Source organism: Vidua macroura, chromosome 1, assembly GCF_024509145.1.
Source record: "Vidua macroura isolate BioBank_ID:100142 chromosome 1, ASM2450914v1, whole genome shotgun sequence".
NCBI classification, from domain to species: Eukaryota; Metazoa; Chordata; class Aves; order Passeriformes; family Viduidae; genus Vidua; species Vidua macroura.
In genome coordinates this window covers 35,058,453-35,077,333 of record NC_071571.1, presented here as the reverse complement: position 1 = coordinate 35,077,333, position 18,881 = coordinate 35,058,453, and the positions used below count along the sequence as shown (strand labels likewise).

Genomic DNA, 18,881 nt, shown 5'->3' with positions numbered 1-18,881 from the left:
ACACATGGCATTTTTTTCCTTCCAAGGAAGGTGCTGCTTTGTCAAGATCACTACACATTGTATGATTATTTTTCTCGTTTGACTTTGTAGGGAGAAATAGGCTTTCCTGGAATGCTGGGACAAAAAGTAAGTGGGCATGATATGTTGGGGAGCTGTGTTAAATGCTGAGACAGAGTCAATGAGTGGATTCAGGGATTTCTGAGTTGGTGTAAGACATTGAAGGTCTTCCTTGGCTCAGTGACCAGCATTGCCTGACTTGATCAAATTCTTTAGGCTTTTTAGCTTAAGAGAAAACTCAGATTAAGCTCTTTGGTGTTGTTTCTGTTTTTTCCCCAGATTGTTTCTTTAGTCATAAGCTTCCTCCTGTTTAACTGCCCTAATTGCTAAGGTTTTATTCACTTGAAACTAATAAATATTTCCTTCTTGATACTCTGAAACAAAATGGCACTACTGCATATAGCAGTGATAACCCTGACCATTTTTAAAGTCATCTTTATTCTGTACTTGAAAAACAATGTAAATTCAGGTGCTGGCTTATAGAAAACCTAAAGGTGGATAATTTCATTACATAATCAAACCATGCCTCTGAAATTAGAAAAGGAATTAATAGTTGCTTCTAGAGAGATTAGAATATGAGTGAATTCACCTTCCTTTCCCTAAGGAACATCTTAACAGCAAAGCAAGATATTGCAAAGGGGTCAGAGAGTTTACCAGCCTTGACCTCTCCAAGTCTCTAAGTGTGTTTCTGATCTCATGTGGCCTCTTCCTTAGGAAAGGATTTTTCAGGGGTATGTGGGTAAATTGTATGAGCTTCTTTTTACTTTACGTTTGTTTTAAACTATTTTATTATAATTTTGGATTTCTAAGAATGAAATGGTGCCAGCATTATCTAGAGGAATCATGTGAATGAAAACCATGTGCATCTGCTGTCTTGCTCGAGGCAGGTAAAACCATGTACTCAATTCCTTCTTCCTTCCCTCTGCACCCACCAAGGGAGAGATGGGCCCCAAGGGACAGTCTGGAGTACCAGGACACAGAGGACCTATAGGAAGACCTGGAAAACGAGGCAAACAAGTAGGACCACGGTGTTTCCTCTTCCTGTGACTCATGGCATCTGTGTGATTGTGTGGTCTAAGCTCTTGTACCATGCACTGTGTTGCATAGGGAGTGGAGAGAAGCTCTAGAACACCTCACAGGCATGTACAGGCTACACAGGAGTTAAAGTCTCAGCTTTAGGGCTGGAGTCTTGTCTGCAGCATTCAGCTCCCTGCCCAGGCAGCATGGGAAAAGTTGTTTTTATCCTGGATTGGTAATGAACTCATTTAATACAATTTGAGCAGATCTTGAAGGCTTCCTTTGAACTCTAAGCAACACAGAGTTATGGTCCCAGCCCCACCTGACAGCTGGAGAGCTCAAAATTATGCTAGCAGAGCTATGTTTTCAGAGTTTCAGGTGAATTGTAAAGACGTGGAATTGTGTGTAAATTTGATATTGACACCACCAATACAGCATTTCAGTGGTAGGGGCTTAGCTGGAAGTAGTTTATTTACAGTCTTGTTATGCCCAGCATGGCAAGGAGAGGCACATCCCTGCTTCATTGTTGCTCTGATGAGAACAGGTAATATCTGAAGTGATAAAGTAGCCAATGTGGGAAAAGAGAAAAGTTGGGTGTTAGAGAGGAAGTAATAGATTCCCATGTAAGGGAGATATGAGCAATGTAAGTCTCCTAGATGACCCATAAGAAATATTTTTTTGTCCTAGATTTGTCAGGTTTTAAAAGCTGGTGTGTGCTCTTTTTTTTTTTTTTTTTTTTTTTTTTAAACCCTGTTCATCTGTCCTGCCTATGTGCTGTGGAATATCTTTCCACAGCATAAGAGAAGATGCAGTGCCTGCAGATCAACTTGAACACCATGTACTCCTTATTTAACCTTAGACATTTTGTCACCTTACATGGTGGCTTAATAAACAAGTGGTGACATAAGCATGTCGTAATTTAAGACAACAATCAATGCGACTAAAAGACCTATAGTCTGCCTCTAGATTGGTGTTTCCAGTCCCAAGGCTCAGTACACAAACCCCTTTCTGATGCTCTGAAAGCAATCTTAGCATTGATTCAGCATGAAAAAGGCTTTTTCTGTAACTGGTGAACCTGCTCTTTCTTCTTTTCTAATCCTTTGAAAAAGCTGGGGAGTAGCATTTTGAAGTTCTGTGGGTCTGAGTGCTACCTTTAAGTGCTGTAGTTGTCTGGCTGTTTGTTCAGCTGAGAGGATAGTTTCCACCAGCATGGGGCCATTTCCTGTCTCTTGATCCAGCTGACATGCCTAGATAAAAGCAGCTAAATTAAGCAGGTGTCACTTCCATTTCCATTTCGAGATATGTCTTGATTAGCTCACTGACTTCTTCAAGTCTCCCTGCCTCTGGGACAGGCTCTTCCTGAAACGTGGCCAGGAGCTGGGAGTCACAAGTCAGAGCCTTACACAGCTGACTGAGATAGAGCACCCAAAGCTTTATAACTTGGGAACTCATCCCAAGCAAACCCCAGTTTAGGGTTTCAGTCCTGAGAAGGAGGAATGACTTAGGGCTTTAGGTAATGCTAGTTTGGAAGAAAGGGCATGAACACAAATATTACCAGTGGGAAAAGCTTCTCCTAGCGCCATGGACACATGTGAAAGGGAGGGCATTAAGCAATCATCCCTCCAAGCAAGGGACACAGAAAACAGCTTGTTTTCAGTCAGTACACATCTGACTGGCACCGCCTTGCCTCTGTTAAATTGCTGTTGTGTGGAGGAAGGAGATTTCCCACAGTCTTCTTTGGGGCTACAAAATCCTGGTCTGCTAGTTCTGTGTTGCATAATGTAAGAAGTAATTAGAGATCAGCATCACTGACATTCACATAAATCCTGAAATATTTTTATGGCTCAGAGCTTACCTAATAGGATTAAATAAAGCAAATATTCAATTAGTTCTTTATAGACCATGGCAAAATCAGCCTTCCTCTGCTGAAATGGTGCAAGTGAGATTCAAACATATCCATGGAATGCAACATATTATATAACAACAATTGTTTCAGCATATATTAATATATATGCTTTGCTACTCTTAAATTAGACATGCAACCATTCATTGTATGATTCTGAATGCACATTAACCTGGAATTACACCATCTTCAAGGAAATAATCTCCTTTTTCATTAAAAGAAAGCTTACATAGCAAACATCATTTTTATTATCCTAAATAATGATTGCTGTTACATAAAAATCAAGTCAGATATTTAAACTTTAAGCTACGTAATGCACTTCTGAAATATAAAACTGAGAAATCCAAGCCTTGGAGAGTATATGAGCAGGAAGGTAAATATAGTTATTTTTAATAAGTGTCACTGTATTAAATCAGGAGCAAAAAATGAGAAGGTGCCAACAGTTCTAGGTTGAAACTTCCAAATGCCTTAGGGTATGGCTGCACAAACAAGCTCCCATGAGGCAAATTAGGACTGATTTTAGAGAATATTAGCTATTGTATGTTAACTATGTGTAAGCCCCTCTCCCACAGGTAATTTTGCAGCATTTATTACTGCTGCCAGAGGGACACCATTTCTCAGCATGGTGTTGCTAAATATTAAGCTGCACTTGTAAGGCCAAGCCCTTGCTTGGCTTGTGATGATTTGTTATCATAGCTATACCCATGGTGAAAGTCAAGGAGATACAGGAATCCAGGCACCTCAAACTTTCTGAAAATAGTGTGAGTGTCAATGTCATTAGTGAGCTTCTGAAAGGCTGCACCCTAAGACTGGGAAATGTCACTGTGGAAGCCCTTGACAACTCCTCAGTGATTTTCCCCTTTCTTTCTCAGTGGCACTCACTTCTAGAGAGTTACAGGGGTTAACAAGGCATCCTTAAAGAAAGGCTATCAAATGATTGAAGTCAGAGCAGGGTAATTCCTGTCTCCTCACAGGGCAGATCCCTATGACTATTCCCATTTGGGAGCAGAAGTCCTGCCTGGGCACACCTTTCTGTCTCCACAGAGAGGAGAGGAGAGCCCCTGTTCCCTGGGGTGGTGTCCATGAAGCTCATGTTTCTTCTGGCAAATGTCCTGGCTTTCTTAAATGGGAAGCCAGTGCTGGCTGGAAGAGATTGTTACTAATAGCTTAGCCAAGAAATGGATGTCACTTCTCTTCCAGGGACTCAAGGGAGACATTGGGCCGGCGGGTGTCATGGGCCCACCTGGCAGGCCTGGCCCTGTTGGCCAGCCAGGCCCCCCTGGACCGTCAGGACTAGGTAAGCCGAAAATGAGGTGACCTCCCCAGGAGTGTCCCTGCTCCCCAGCCCCTCCTGACTCATCAGACACACATAGGCCTCTCTGCACAAAGTGCTGCAGGGCTTTGTTTGCTTCTCCATCTTTGTTTGGTTTCTCCTGGAGGCAGGTCATGTCATCCCTGTCCATTATAAGGACCATATTTTAATGCCTGCTTTGTGGCTTCTGATGTTTCAGATAAAACCAAAACTAAATCCTATGTGGTCCCTGCAGGATTTTTGTAGATGGGGACGATGAAAAGCCATCTGGCAGCCTTGGAGAGACTAGGTAATCTCCATCATCAAAGGTCTGCCTCTCCAGATATCCTGCCTTGCAGTGAAAAATGTGATTTCTAATCAGCCAGGACGTGTTCACCCTGTGCAGCTCTGCAAGGGAAAAATAGATGAGATTCAAGTTACGGTGTCATTAAGGAAAAAAGGGAAGAGAATGGAAAGGGATAGGAGTCGGGGGGAAAAGAGAGCAGTGGAGAAAAACTGTCTATATAATTAAATGCTTGAGATCTACGCTCACTGCAATTGTGTGAAATTATGATAAAAAAACTTGTAATAACATAATTGTACATCCTCAGAGCTGTGCATGCACATGAACTCTGGTCATCTTCTGGGTCCAAACATGAACATGAAGGACAATGCATAACCCACAATACACAATGTCCCCTTCCATTTTGCTTTCCCTTTTCCTTCTCTTGCTTGCATTAGCAGACAGGAGGTCTCTTCTTGTGGTGGTGTGGAAATGGAACATCTGTAAAGCTGGGCACAGCTTCAGAATCTTCATATATCTCATGTCTCCCATTAAGAAGCATCTGTGCTTGAGTAAATTAGATGGAAGCTTTCAGAATGCTGAATTTTCACCATGCTGATGGGAAGGCAGCCAGGACCTTGAGATTACTTTTTCAAGGCTTTATTCCATCCACAAAAAGTTTATGTGTCAGGTTATTAATCTTTTTCCTCTAGAATATAAATTCTGATCCTAAAAGGCATTTCTGTAATGATGCAACTGCTTGCAGTATGACCATATTGGCTCTTAATCTAAATCTGCAGAGCAGTGCATCCTTGCCAAAGTTTGAAAGTCAAAAAGCAGTATTTTTTAAAATTAGTGTTTAATTAAAACATTCAAATGTTCCTGTATTTTAAGTTGGGTTTTTGCTGTATAGAAACCTGTGAAACAGCATTGCTCAAGTGGTTGTACAAAGGCACAAATCTAATATGTTGTGGACATATACAGAGACTGACTCTACAAAACATGGTGCATAGGCACTGTAGAGTGATCTGTGTGTGCATCCCATCTGAATTTCTGTAGCTTCAAACAAATGGCTTGAAGCTAATGGTTTCTCTTTCTCTGTAAAACTGTTAGAAAAATTCAGAAGGTGATCTGAAATAATACGACCGTGGTAAAAAAATGGCCTCTTTCTCCTGAAGTACTGGAAACAGTGCCTCCCTTTGATTCCTAGTGGATTTGGTGGGAGCTGTGCCTATCTGAAAACTTGGGTAAATGCATAGATCCACCTGACCTGTACTTTTCTCACTAAGGCTGTGTGTGTATGGTGTGTAGTAACCTCGTAACAAGGCAAGCTGGTACTCTGCTTCCTAGGGCAATTTGCAATAGGACCAAAAGGAGAAAGAGGACTTCCAGGGCCTCCAGGGAGATGTCTCTGCAGAACCCCACAGCATATGAGTAACCCATCATATGAGCAATCTGTGTTTGGACACAGCTACCCAAAAGTTCCCGCGGTAAGCAGGTTTTCTGGGAGGGGATGTGAGCAGTTCTGAAGTGCTTTTATTACGGGAGGTGTTGTACTCACTAATATTTTTTTTTTAATAGGAAGATATATAGGCAATGTGTGATTTCTAGAACCCAAAACCCCTGAGATCCAGAGGTGCAAAAGAGTTCAGTCTCATAACTTGTTGTGTGATTGATGTGCTGAAAAGCAGCTGTTCCAAAACTTCAGTAAGGTAGCACGTTTGGAAATATTTTTCAAGCCTAAGGGTGCTCTCTTTCATCTACTACTGTACATATATGATCTGTCCTTTTTATTTCATGAAATCAAAATACATTTCAGATTGGTCAGTAAAGTAAGCATACTTTTCTTGTTTGTCTGGGGCTTTTTTAAGACAGTGATTGCAGAATTGAATATTGGGATCAAGCATTTCACATATGCAATAGAGCTTTCTCCCAAAGCACAGACCCTCAATAACAAGAGTTTCCACAAACTGTTAGAATCAGGTGTCTGGGCTCCAGTCTACAGACATACACATTATATAGCTGATTTCCATCTCTAGCCTTGAAAGCATTTTTATGAGAAAATTGGAGAAAATACTTTAAAGGACAAGGCATATGTGAAATGTGGCCTAGCAATTTTTCATCACTGATTTCTTTGGGCTTTATAACTACTGTTTATGTCCTTCTCCTTCTGCTGAGCCCTGCCTCATTATTCTGTGCAGTGTAGCACTTAGTTAGAGATGAAGATGCTCCCTTGCTGCTGTGTGCCAGCATAGCTCAGCCACTCCACCCATGCAAGTGGAAATGGTGTGGTGTCTGGTTGTCTCTGAATGTCAAAGAGCAGCAATTAGCTTTTTTAAAGCCCCACCTGTCATACTGTCAGAAAGCTGTCTCAGTGTGTGGAAGGGACACACTCACAACACCATTAAACTGGGTCATTGAGCTCAGCCTTTTGCACAAGTGTGTTTCAAGTCTTGTCAGCTGTGCCAGCTGCTCGCTCATCCCTGGCTGTGTTGCATTAGAAAAAAGCCTCTTATTGTTTTGAAAACATAATGGTGAGAGGTGAATGTGCTGAAATAAAGGTGCATATCACACCACACTGCATGCAAAAAAAACATCATGTACGTTGCAGCCGGGAGAACTCATAGGAGAATCTTCAAGGCTCTCAGTATAATGTATAGATCTTACCCTCCTTCTCTGTCAGGCACAGTTTCTTATCAGATCTTAAAAGATAGTAATAAGAGTGTAAATATCTAAAACACCATACATTATCACTATGAGCCTCCAGGTGCTATTTTGTTGCCAGGAATGTAGGATGGCAAAAAGACAAGGCTTAGTTCTGGAAATGAGGCACTTCTAGAGCAGCATTCCCTGTTTTCCTGCCCGCCCCATTTGTTTTACTCCCTCGAGTGTAAATAACACTTTAAATTAAACTAGAGCTTAAACATCACTATTATTTATTCTGTTCAGATCCCCATGTAGCAACTTTGAAGCCTTTCTTGGGCCACTTGAAAGCTCTTGTCAGGGTTCTATAGCTGCACACGGAAAATATCCAGAGATGGTGCTCTGTGCCCTGGCCCTGTAGTTTGCCAAAGCAGCACATCCTCAGGGCCATCACCCATTCACCCAGCAGCTCCTCCAGAGGAGGGCAGAGGCTGAGAAACAAAGTGCTGTTTTTTTCTTAGATTCATTCAATTTTTTTCAATCTTGTGCAATTTTAAAGGCTGATATCTGTAATGGTTTGAGACAGCACAGTTTTGCTGTTGATTTCAAGAGAAATTGGAGCTCTGGGGCTGGGCCCTGAGCTCCTGAACACAGTTACAGAACCAGTTCTATGCTGGCTTCCTATTTGTTTCTTCCTTTCATTCAAGCTGAAGGCATTTTTATTCAATGCTTCTTTAATGAAATTGGCCTTTGTCCAGGTTTATGGGAATGTTCTGCTACATAAAAATTTCAAGGTAACTTGTTTTTGAAAGAGCCAATTCTGTTTATGCTGGTGAGAATCAGACTCAGACCTAAATCTATTTTGCCCAGAAGCACTCCATTTGCTTTTTCTTAATTTAAAAATGGCTTGAATGTTACAAAAATTAAATTGATTAAGCTGCTGAAGGAAGAGATTATTTCCTAATGCCTTTTACATCCAGTTCCAGTGACTGAGACATTAAAGAAATGGGTAAGAGAGCAGCTTGTCCTAATTTTTTCCATTTTGAACTATATTTTTTCTGGTGTAATTGAAGACTTGGCTTTAGACCATAGTATATGCATATAAAGAAATATGCATTTTAGTGCCAATTAAGTCTAAAGAAAGCACAAAGAGGTAAAAGTTAAGTGAAGGTTGTGTTGAGCCATGCATTATTTATTTTGTAGCTACAAACATGCCTAAAAAGTTATAGTTAATCCACAAAAAACACATATGCTCATTTGGATTTTACAATTGCTTCAGCATCAAACCATTTGAGCATCAGAAAGTTCTTCTCAGTAGTGATTGTGCACCACTATTTGTATGATTTTTACTTGAGGGTGTACATTTCAAAATAGGGGCCCAGGAAACACCATTCTTTCCATTACTATAGGTTCTCACCTCCTCTCTTTCTGAGAGCAACTGAACTATTTTCCCATATATTATTTGCCTATTTGAAGGTACATATGCCAAACTAGATTCTGTGATAATCCAAAGAACTTCTTGAGAAGGTTACCTATCACTTCTTTTTCTGTGCCCCAGATTTTTGTGGTGAATAATCAAGAAGAATTGGACCGGTTAAACACTGAAAATGCGTTAGCGTTTAGAAGAGATCAAAGATCTTTGTATTTCAAGGATACCTTTGGATGGCTCCCAGTCCAGGTGAAAATATGACTGTGGTGTCAGAAAACCCGTGAGTGTATGTTTCTTTTGGAAATACAGAACATACTTCTGTACTTAAGGTGTCATACAGAATCAGTTAAGCAAATGGGGGAAAGCTCATTTTTGAACACTGCCACAACTCTACATAATTCTGTGAATTTTGTTCACAGGAGTCGTAATTACTGAGGAATTAACTCAGCAGTGTTGCAGGTTTTGCTAACCTCTCTGTGACCCACTGGTGAACAAACTAGAGCAGAGTTCAGGGAATTATGGTGGTAAAAAGAGTTTTTATTTAATTCAAAATAAGGCAAAACTCACAAGGGTACAGAGTTGCAGAACTAAAACCCTGCAAACCAAGCTCACATATCTCCTTATTGCTTCAAGGACCTAAGATGAGTGCTGCTGAAATTAGCAACAGGATCCTTCTTGTGTCTACTGGACTTTGGATCAGACTCGGTATAAACTCCCTGACCAACAAATAACAAGATAATAAAAACCTGGTTGTGGGACCTGCCCCCCAGAGCTGTTATCCTCTGCTTGCTATCCAGGCTGCTGCTGGTCTGGTTCAGTAACCACTGTGTGTTTGCCTGGCCAGCTCACCCCTTTGTACCCTGTGGATTACCGCTTCGAGGATGGGGGTACCTGTGGAGATGGCATCGTGCAGGATGGGGAGGAGTGCGACGATGGCAATGCAGTTGTGACTGATGACTGTATAAGTAAGTGACAGCACAGCAGGAGGGGCTTCTTCCTACCAGGGAAGGTGCATTAGTTGTACCACAGGGTACACTGCTTGTGTGTAGGAGAGCTTGTGTGGTTTGTGGATCAAGTGCAGGCCTGGGGAAAGGGAGGCACGATGGCCAAAGGATGAAAACTGAGGCTTCCATGCATGTGGATGGCACACACCAGCACAGGACAGAGGTGACACCAGCAAGGATACTCTGCATCCTTGCTGAGTCAGAGACACTGCATTTTGGGGGCCATCCAGCAGCTGGTTTACACACACACCTTTCCTGGGGGCTGCCAGCTCTCTCTAAAAGATGTAGCACACCTTTGCAGTGCAGCACAGCCCTTGGGATAGACACTGAAGCCCTTGGGATAGACACAGTTTCTTATGATAAAATAGATCCTGAGTTCAGAAACACCACTTTGGATTTTGTTATTCACTTACATAGGGAAGGTGTTGGCCCGCTACCTCTACTATCAGGTTTACATAACATTTAATTCATGTCTACTCCATCTTCCTTCCATTTTGCTGATTGTGGATAGTAAAGACCATATAAGCATTTGAACAGCTGTGGTAACCTTCACTTCCCCCTCTCAGTTACTTTTACATCTTGAATCCTTCCCTAGAGCACAGCCCTACACCATCTCCACATAGTAGGTTTGGTGCTCTGTTGTTCCCAGCAAAGCGACGCTTCTTTACATTTCAGAGCAGTATCACCCAACGCTGAAAGATGCATTTTTTTATTTACATATCACTCAAATTTTCAGCCTGACTTTGAAAATGGGGTGTATGCAGCCATGCCCTATGCAAGTTTCTTCATCCACCTGTCCATCACCACCCTTCCCCTTATGACTTAGGAATCCCAGCCAACTTCTTGATGTCAACAGGAGAGAGATTTTAAAGGGAATTCTGTCTCAACAGGTCTAGGGAGACATATAAATAAAAGCCCTGCTAAGCTTGCCTGACTGTAGAGTAGTCCAGAGAGACAGCAGGATCTCTCCTGTTTCCAGACATGACTAAACAATTAAATTAGAATTTGCAATCAGCTCTGGGGAGCAAGCATGCTGCAAGACAGTGTTCACTAGTTCTAGTGCCAGCAAAATTGTGCACTCTGTGTCTGAGGGCACATTGTGTTATCTGTGCTATGCATTGGGCAAAGCCTCAATGGAGGCCTTGCAATACACAGATTTCTGACACTGATGTGACCCATCGTTGAGTTATTTGGAAATGAGCACACTGTCATCATTCTTCTCCTATAACTGAACCAAAAGGAAAAGGCTAACTGAATGTTAAATTGATTTTGTTGTAAAAAAGGCTTGTTGGTCTTAGAAGCATCAATTTCTGACAAACACATCCTTGGTGCAATAAATTAATAATTTCTATTTGTAAATAACCTACTTTAGCCTCTTATAAACTCCCTGTTCATGACTGTCTGTTTAATCCTTTGCTTAACACCAATAGATTCTCCCAGAAGATGTCAAAGGGATTTTAACTAAATGAATTTTTCGTGTTAGAAAGTCATTCTCAATATGCTGAAGATATCAAAATCAAAGTCCAATTGCTAAAATGGCAAACAAACCCACAAATTACTGCAGCCTACATGTCAGTCACCATGAAAAAATGTGACAAATCCCACTCACGCTCAAGTCAGTAGGAGTCAGCAGTGGGAAAAACATGGTTTTGGCAACCTTTATATATTTTATTTCTTCATAGACGGGCTGCATAATTCCGTTCATATGTGGAAATTCACAGCAGACAAACATAGATATTGCGCAGAATTGGGTAAAGGTCTAGGCTGGGAATTTCAAACCAGTTAACCACCTAAGATTACTTTTTTGAGATTGTGACTTCCCTGAATCATTTATGTTAACTGTATTTTATACTTCCCTGAACTTGTTTTGCTGGTAATTTTCTATGGCAATAGTAAGTTTTGGATAAGGGCTGTTGTAATTAGTGATTCTGTAGTAATTGTTTTTAGTATTTATCCACTCTTTCCCTTCATCACTAAAATTAGGCTAAAAAGGTACATTCTTTCTAGTGAAGAGTACTGCTCCTCCCAAGACAATCCTTACAGAATGCCTTCCCCAAAATATCTTGCTTTATATTTAACCCTTAAAAAGCTACTTCCACTTACTTGACCTGTTTCTTTTACATGCGAAGTGCCTGGAAGGTATTTATTTCTTTTTTTCACTAGGGTGCCGCCGTGCTTACTGTGGAGATGGCTACAAGCACGAGGGGGTCGAAGACTGCGATGGGATGGATTTTGGATATTTGACATGTAGAACATACCTTCCTGGGTATGTAAGAGGAAGTCTTGACTTTGGTTTGGTGGGTTTTTTTGGTTTGTTTATGGAAGGGGGTTTTGTCTGTGTTTTCCCTTTTCTTTTTTTTTTTTCTCTTTTCCAGCTTTAAAACAGAAGAGTTTCACCCACTTAAACCTTATTCCACTGGGACCACTGCAAGTAGCAGGGAAGAAAGGGTCTATCAAATTATTTTCTATATCATTAAGGGCTAAATCGCATTTCACAGTAAGAAGTACATGCCTCTTACTGTACAAAATGAATGAAGGTGGCATAGACCTATGTTTGCCCATTTCTTGCCAAGATTTCCTTATCTGGTCACATTATTGTCCAGCCATAACATAAGAAGAGTAGGAAAGATGATCACCCTGAAGGAAAAAAAAAACAAACCCACACAACATCCAAACCACAGACTTGTACTGACCTCTTGCTACCCTTCCTATTAATGGGTACTCTAGGGGTGTATTTGCTTCTGAATCAATCTGTCAGCTTTTCCAAGGTGCAGGAAATTCATTCACCAGCAGATGCAAAGCCATGCATCTGTGTAGCGAAGTCCTTCATTTAAAACATCTGCTTACTGTTAACTTGCCTTCTCTGCCTTTGTTTAGGCAGCTTCCTCTGGTCAGCGTTTTGCCTCCAACAGCAGCACCTCTATTTAGCTGTCAGGTATTGTTACTGGCTAACAGGAAACATTTAATTTGCAAATTAAATTACGTGCAGAGCCCTCATCATTCAGGGAACAATAATGTGCTAATTGACAGGAATAAGAAACCACAGGATGTCTTTGTAAATCTAGTGCTGTGCTAATCCTTCCACAGTAATTGTTGGAGCACTTTTGGTATAAGAGATTACTAAAATCCAGACCAGTCAACCTGACAAAACTGAAACATTTTACAGAGACCTCATCTTCAGACAGTGTGGAGTTGTTCCCTACTGTGAAAACCATTCCCTTCTAAGAGTCTGAAATTTGGTGCCCAACATAGCACCATAAAAGCTTGAGGAAAACTTTATAAATTTCACTTTGCTTGTCTATTCAAGTTGTGAAGAGCAACTGAGATCTTTTATTTTTGTGTGTAGTCTGCAAATTATCTGCCAAACTAAAGAAAAAGCTGTGAATCATGAGAAAAATGGGCTGAATATGTATGATACTCCCATGGGAGTTTTACCCCAAAGTAACCTTTCCTCCAAGAGCTCTGCTGCAACTGATTTTCCCATTTTTTATTCTTTCCAGCCCACAGATCCCTCCTCCTGTTTCACACACCTTCTCTTCAGATTTTATGTTAGTCTGAGAACATGGGTTATCCTAGGACATAGTTTTAAAGCTGCTTAGTCCATAGCATGATGTTGTGGATGGGTTATTCACTTAGACATTCCAGCAATAAAAACCTCATTTAAATTCTTATTGACAATTCTGGTCAGGTCTTCAGTAAGTAGAGTCACTGCTCAGTTTAAGTCAGTAGAAAGACAAAATCTCTGGTTTTCCTTATTTTGCAAGGATTCTTCAATTCTCTCTTTCTAAAATTATTTCTAATGTGGGAATGTGTCACTCTCATTATATCAAGTACATGAAAAAGAAGTTAAAGGACAGGCACAGTCACGCCTGCTGAAACTATTGGTAATAACTGGAAACACATTTAACTCAGTGCCTCAGATATTTTGTTCCACAGCTCCTGTGGGTGAGCGCCAGGGCCTTTTGCATCCACCCCCATGAAATGCTCTAGTCCTGATGCCAACAGGGATTTTATTTTTTCCCATTGACATTACTGGGAGTTGTCTTCACTCACAGTTTCTCCTGGACGCCTGTTTTGCTGACAGAGGAGAACAAAGTCGAGCACTGATGAAAATTGCCCTCCTATTTTGTTTCCCATATGTTGCTGCATATGTGTATTCTGAGGTTCTTCACTCCTACGGAGAGTTACATCCAGGAACCGTGTAAGTGAACCATGCCATGCTTTGAAACTGAGATATTCTCTTTTATTCTAGGTCTTATGGAAAATTGCGTTGCACTTCTTACTGCTACATTGACTCTACACAGTGTCGATACTTCACATGAAGGGAGCGGAGGTGGGTAGCATCCCACAGGTAGTGGGTGCTAGGTGCTACACTATCACCTATCCAAGAAGGACTGGGACAAAAAAAAAACCCACCCACCTCTGGGAAAACAAACAAAGACACATCATGCTGCTGATGGCCATTCTGATATTTTTTTTTAATATAAATTTGTCAGATAGGGAAAAATAGGACCACTGCATCCTGTCTTAAAAGAGAAATAAATGTCAAAGAGTGTGTGCCAGTGAGACTTCCATGAGGCTGCAGATGGCAACTTGCTCTCCATCACAAAAGCAACATTAAACTACTGGAAGCTGAGTTTCATTTATCAGGAATGTCATATAACAATTACCTCGACTTAGCACTGTTAAACCCAAATATAATCTTTTCAGGGGTTTTGTCTTTAACCCTTCTCTACATAAACACAAAGCATATCTTGGATGCGGTGTTTAGAGGGACTTTCTCTTTTATTACAATATGAACTTAGCAAGTGTTGTATCCACAAGAGATGACTTCAGCAACTGTAAGGTTACCAATGCTCCTTCATTGGTCAAAGGAGTTAAAGTTCTTTCAGAATCAGCAAATCAGTCAAATAAGCTGGTTAACATCACCTTCAGGCGAAGGTGTTGTCTGTGTGTGTCTGTGCACTACAAGCAGGCACAGGAGACCAGCAAAACACACCACAAAAGGACAAACTGGACAAATAAACTGTGAAATAGCCAAGAAGTTCTCTTCCAGGAGAGAAGGAGGGAAGATGAAGAAAGAACATATTTCTGTGTTTTTCTCCTCTGTGCTGAGCTGGCTGGGCTCTGCCTGACCCCAAGGGGCTGGGACAGTATCAGTTCCCTGCCTGAAACCACAGCCATGTACACATCATCTTCTCTCTGGTGTCCACACTAGAAGGTCTTTGCATTTGTAACCCCTTGTCCCCCCAGCCATCATCACTCAATTCCCAGTTATCCCCTGTGCTCCCTCCCCCTCTGCCACTGGCTGTTTCCACCACCATGTGCCCCAGTGTATGTGCTCACTTTTGTATCGCTGTAAATCAGACTGCGGAGTAGCGCATTCATGGATGCTCGCTCATGCAGTGCAATGTACATGTGGGTTTTTGTTTCTTGGGAAGGTCTCTCAACTATATCCGCTCTGATTGGAGTCAAGGTAATGATATACTTATTTATTAGCGAGTAGTAAAGAGCAAATTTCACATGGAAAGCATATTAAATGTTACGTGAAAAAGAGTCTATAACAGAAAAAGAAACCAAGAACGTGCAGAATTCAGGACTAAAAGCCTTAAAACTAGGCATTACTTTCATACAAGCCACTCTTTCCTGCTTTGTGGTAAATGTTGTACAGGACTGTGTGAAATATGTGAGTTATCTGTGCTGGTGACAGCACTGCAACAGCTGCACTGACACTGGCACTTCTGTAGAGGTTAAATAAAGGTGGATGTTGTATTATAATGATAATGCATTAAAGCAATCAAGAAACACATGCAACTTTTACCACCCACCTAGAAGATTTTAACTATGTTTATATAAAGTGATATTGGAAATCACCAATTAGCAACAAAAAAAAAGAAAGAAAATTTGTGTACTCTTCATGACTATCACTTACCTGGGCTATTTATGTTGCTATGAAGCCAAGTCACCAGCCCAGTTCAACAGTTTAATTTTTTCTTTTTTCTTAACTGAGGTCTTAATAAAAGGTCTAGGAACCACTGGGACAAGAAAATTGCCACAGACTCTGGAAATCTGGGCACTAGCACAGCTGCCTTTTTAATTTCCTGTGCTAGTGCAAGTAGCAGGTTCCAGCAGCATCACACCACGAGGAGCAGGTTCTGGTTGCTGGGATGCTCTCGAGGTCAAACACACTCCCAGCAGCACATCCTGCTGGCCATCCCTCCAGCTGAGCCTGTGGCAGAATCTGCTGGTGTTACCATCCTGGTAACTCCATCTGAACTACTCCATCTGAACTACTCACCTTCTCCAAGGAGTTAATCTCAACCCCCCAAAAGGCTGGAGACTCTGAGAAGTTGGTAATTCCAGTGGCTTTTCACCTTCAGTTTTCAGCTGGATTGTTTTTCATTAAAAGCTCCTACCTCCAAAGGACATTGAAATAGCAAAGCTAAGTGCATGGATAATAGAATATGTAAACAGGAGATGTGATCACCCAGGTAAAACTGGGTTTTACTGCTGCTCATGTTCAGAAAGGGGCCTATCAGCCTGGTCAGTCTGGGAACACTTACACAGCATGGATTTTAAATGGACAAAGCAATGTAAAATAAAAGAAAACAAAAAAAAGTTTCATACTACCATTACTGTCTTACTCCCCTCAGAAGATAAAACATGACAAAGACACCTGGGAGGGTGTAAAGTATACATGATTTAAAATGCTGCAAAAGAAATCCTTTGCCTTCATTACTGGCATACCTGATTTATCATCAATTGGGTATTCTTCAGCTGGGTGATGCCTAGTCTGCTGCAAATTGTCTTCTCTCCTTCTCTGAGTTTGGGAACTTAAAACATCGTGCCAAGAGTGGTTCAAAAGTTAATTGGAATATTTCAGTTCATTGGACTTTTGTAGCAGCATACACTTGTGGGAGAGTTTTCTAATGATTAGTATGCAACTCTAGGCAAGTACAAAGCATTATGCCATGCACTGTATTAATGTATACAGAAAAATCTGGCTTGCACTTAATATATGATTAAATGTATGTAATTGCCTATTGCGTATATTAGCAGCTCATGTCAATAAATCATGCTACCTTAGTTCCCCTACGTCCTTACTTTCACTTATTTAATTTTGGGTTTAACAGCATGGTTTTTAAATGTAATTACCTAGTTTAAGATGCTGGGGAGGGAAAAAAACATCTCTATTCCCATGCCTGCTGCCTCTCCCTGCTTGCTGTGGGATCCAATTCTGTGTGGGCACAGTGATGTGCGCACAGTCTGGGAGTGTGACCGTGCATCCCTGCTCCTGGGCTTGCCACTGCCTCATCCCCAGACTGACCCCTGCAACATGCCATGGGCAGAACAGCTCCACTTCCATTGATTTCTGATTGGAACCTGCCATGTACTTGTTTTTAATAAGGGTTTGGGCTGTGGTTTAGGGGTTCTCTCCTCCTGCTACCTGAAAATGCATTTACTGGCTGCTTTGTAACTCTCTATCAGAGGCTGAGCTGATGGCTGTGAAACAGAAATCAACAGCCTCGGGTGCTGATGGACAATGGGAATGGTGATGTTGACACCTGGGATTTGGACACTCCTGGAAACTGGCACCCGGGCCAGAAGAGGGTCCTGCCTTGCAGTAGCAACCTGGGAGTCAGTTCTCCCAAGGCTTCTGTGTATAACAGGGAGTTCCAGGCAGTCCTGCCTGTCCCCAAGGGAAAAGGAAGTGTATTGACAGACAGAGAATAAGTGAGTCTATTTTCTGCCTGTTCTTTCTAAAAACTCAGCTTCTGCGACACTCAACTCTCTGGCACCCAAATGCATATGTCATTTCTCCCTTCCCTTCAAATTGTTCAAAATTGTAGCTGTCAAGGCTGTCTTTGCCCATAAATCTGACCATGCACCTCATCTCCTTCTTTCTTTCTTCTTATTTCCTCTAAAGACACCAAAGTCCATATCCTTTGTAGCCTCCTGGAAACTCTGCAATGCCTTTGCTGCTCTGCTGGGTTTTATCAGCTTCTCTTTCAATCTCTCACACCATCCCTTTTCTAATATCTTCTGCTTGTGACAGCCCTGCCATATATCACAGCAAAGCCCCTAGGTCATGGTCCCTACCTTCTAAAATGTGTAGGATGCATTTCCCACTTCAGCCCCATCCATTTGTACAAGGGGAGAGGGGATTGATGGTTATCCTTAAACTGCAGGTCTCCAAGAGCTGTCCTTGAGCACCAGCTGTTTATGAGGAAAAACAGTAATAAGACCCCAATCAGCTGCATTTGGGGACAATTCAATACACTTGGCTGCCACATACAATCAGGAGATGTATTTTAAAAAGATGACCAAAATAAACCCAAGAGAAGGAAATCAGTGCTGTGCTGTGCTTTTTTGCTGATATTTAAGTCTACCACACAAAATGCTGCAAGGTGATATTTAAAGAGCTATTGGAAAAATGACATTTTAATTCACAAAAGGTGAGGCAATGAAAGCACTTTCTAAAAGGCTTTCAAGTTCTTTCTCTGATAGCTTTTGCCTAAGGAGATGGATATGGCAAAGCAAGGGTCCCTTCCCTGGAAACAATTCCCTTGCAAGGAAAGCACACAATAATGGGCTATTGAATTCTGCTACAGGCAGCATAAGGTACTGGCAAAAGGACAGACAACTGGTGAATGCAAAATTTAGATCAGGAATTTGGATCAGAGTAACTGATGCTTATTAATCTGGTAAGAGATCATACAACTTATAGACAATTAGAGCACTGCCAGGCCTTAACCAAAGAGAGAAAAGGAACAAAGCCTAAGCAAATGAGCCATTTGTGTCTTTAATGAACATAGTCAGTGAAAAACCCCCACAATATTAATATGTCCAGTTACATGCCCAGAAATGTGCTCTATGCAGAAAGCTGGTGTCACTCCAGGGCCGAAAGGGCCAGAGCAAAGCCTGGGCACATGCTTTCATTGCATCAGTAATTACTGGGGCATTAAGGACGATGGCCCTGAACCAGCCCAGCTAGGGAAGGCTGTATTTGAAAGGATGGCCAGGCCAAATTATATTAGAGGAGTGTACTTCTGATGGAAATTACATTAGTGGCTACTTCCCTCCCTCCATCCCTGACAAAATCTTGGCACTTAAAAGGCACTGAGTTATAGTCCTGGGCTTTTACAGCTTTTAATTCACCCTGACAGTTTCCCTGAGCATCTGAGGGAGGGTCCAGTTTGGATGCATAATCTTTTCCAGTGACAGAGAAGAGGGTTTAAACAGATATATTTTGC

The 18,881-nt window shown here is 41.5% G+C and overlaps 1 protein-coding gene across 1 annotated transcript in view; it reads left to right on the top strand.

Annotated features, from left to right (window-relative positions):
* The window catches only part of COLQ (collagen like tail subunit of asymmetric acetylcholinesterase), a 38,666-nt gene extending 24,717 nt beyond the window's left edge, over positions 1 to 13,949 (top strand). Inside the window, exons 10-17 of the mRNA XM_053983311.1 lie at positions 91 to 126; positions 994 to 1,074; positions 4,178 to 4,274; positions 5,902 to 6,041; positions 8,753 to 8,872; positions 9,468 to 9,588; positions 11,791 to 11,893; positions 13,880 to 13,949. Coding sequence (XP_053839286.1) covers positions 91 to 126; positions 994 to 1,074; positions 4,178 to 4,274; positions 5,902 to 6,041; positions 8,753 to 8,872; positions 9,468 to 9,588; positions 11,791 to 11,893; positions 13,880 to 13,949 — 768 coding nt within the window. The remainder of the gene's footprint in view (positions 1 to 90; positions 127 to 993; positions 1,075 to 4,177; positions 4,275 to 5,901; positions 6,042 to 8,752; positions 8,873 to 9,467; positions 9,589 to 11,790; positions 11,894 to 13,879) is intronic.
* Positions 13,950 to 18,881: the final 4,932 nt, after the last annotated feature.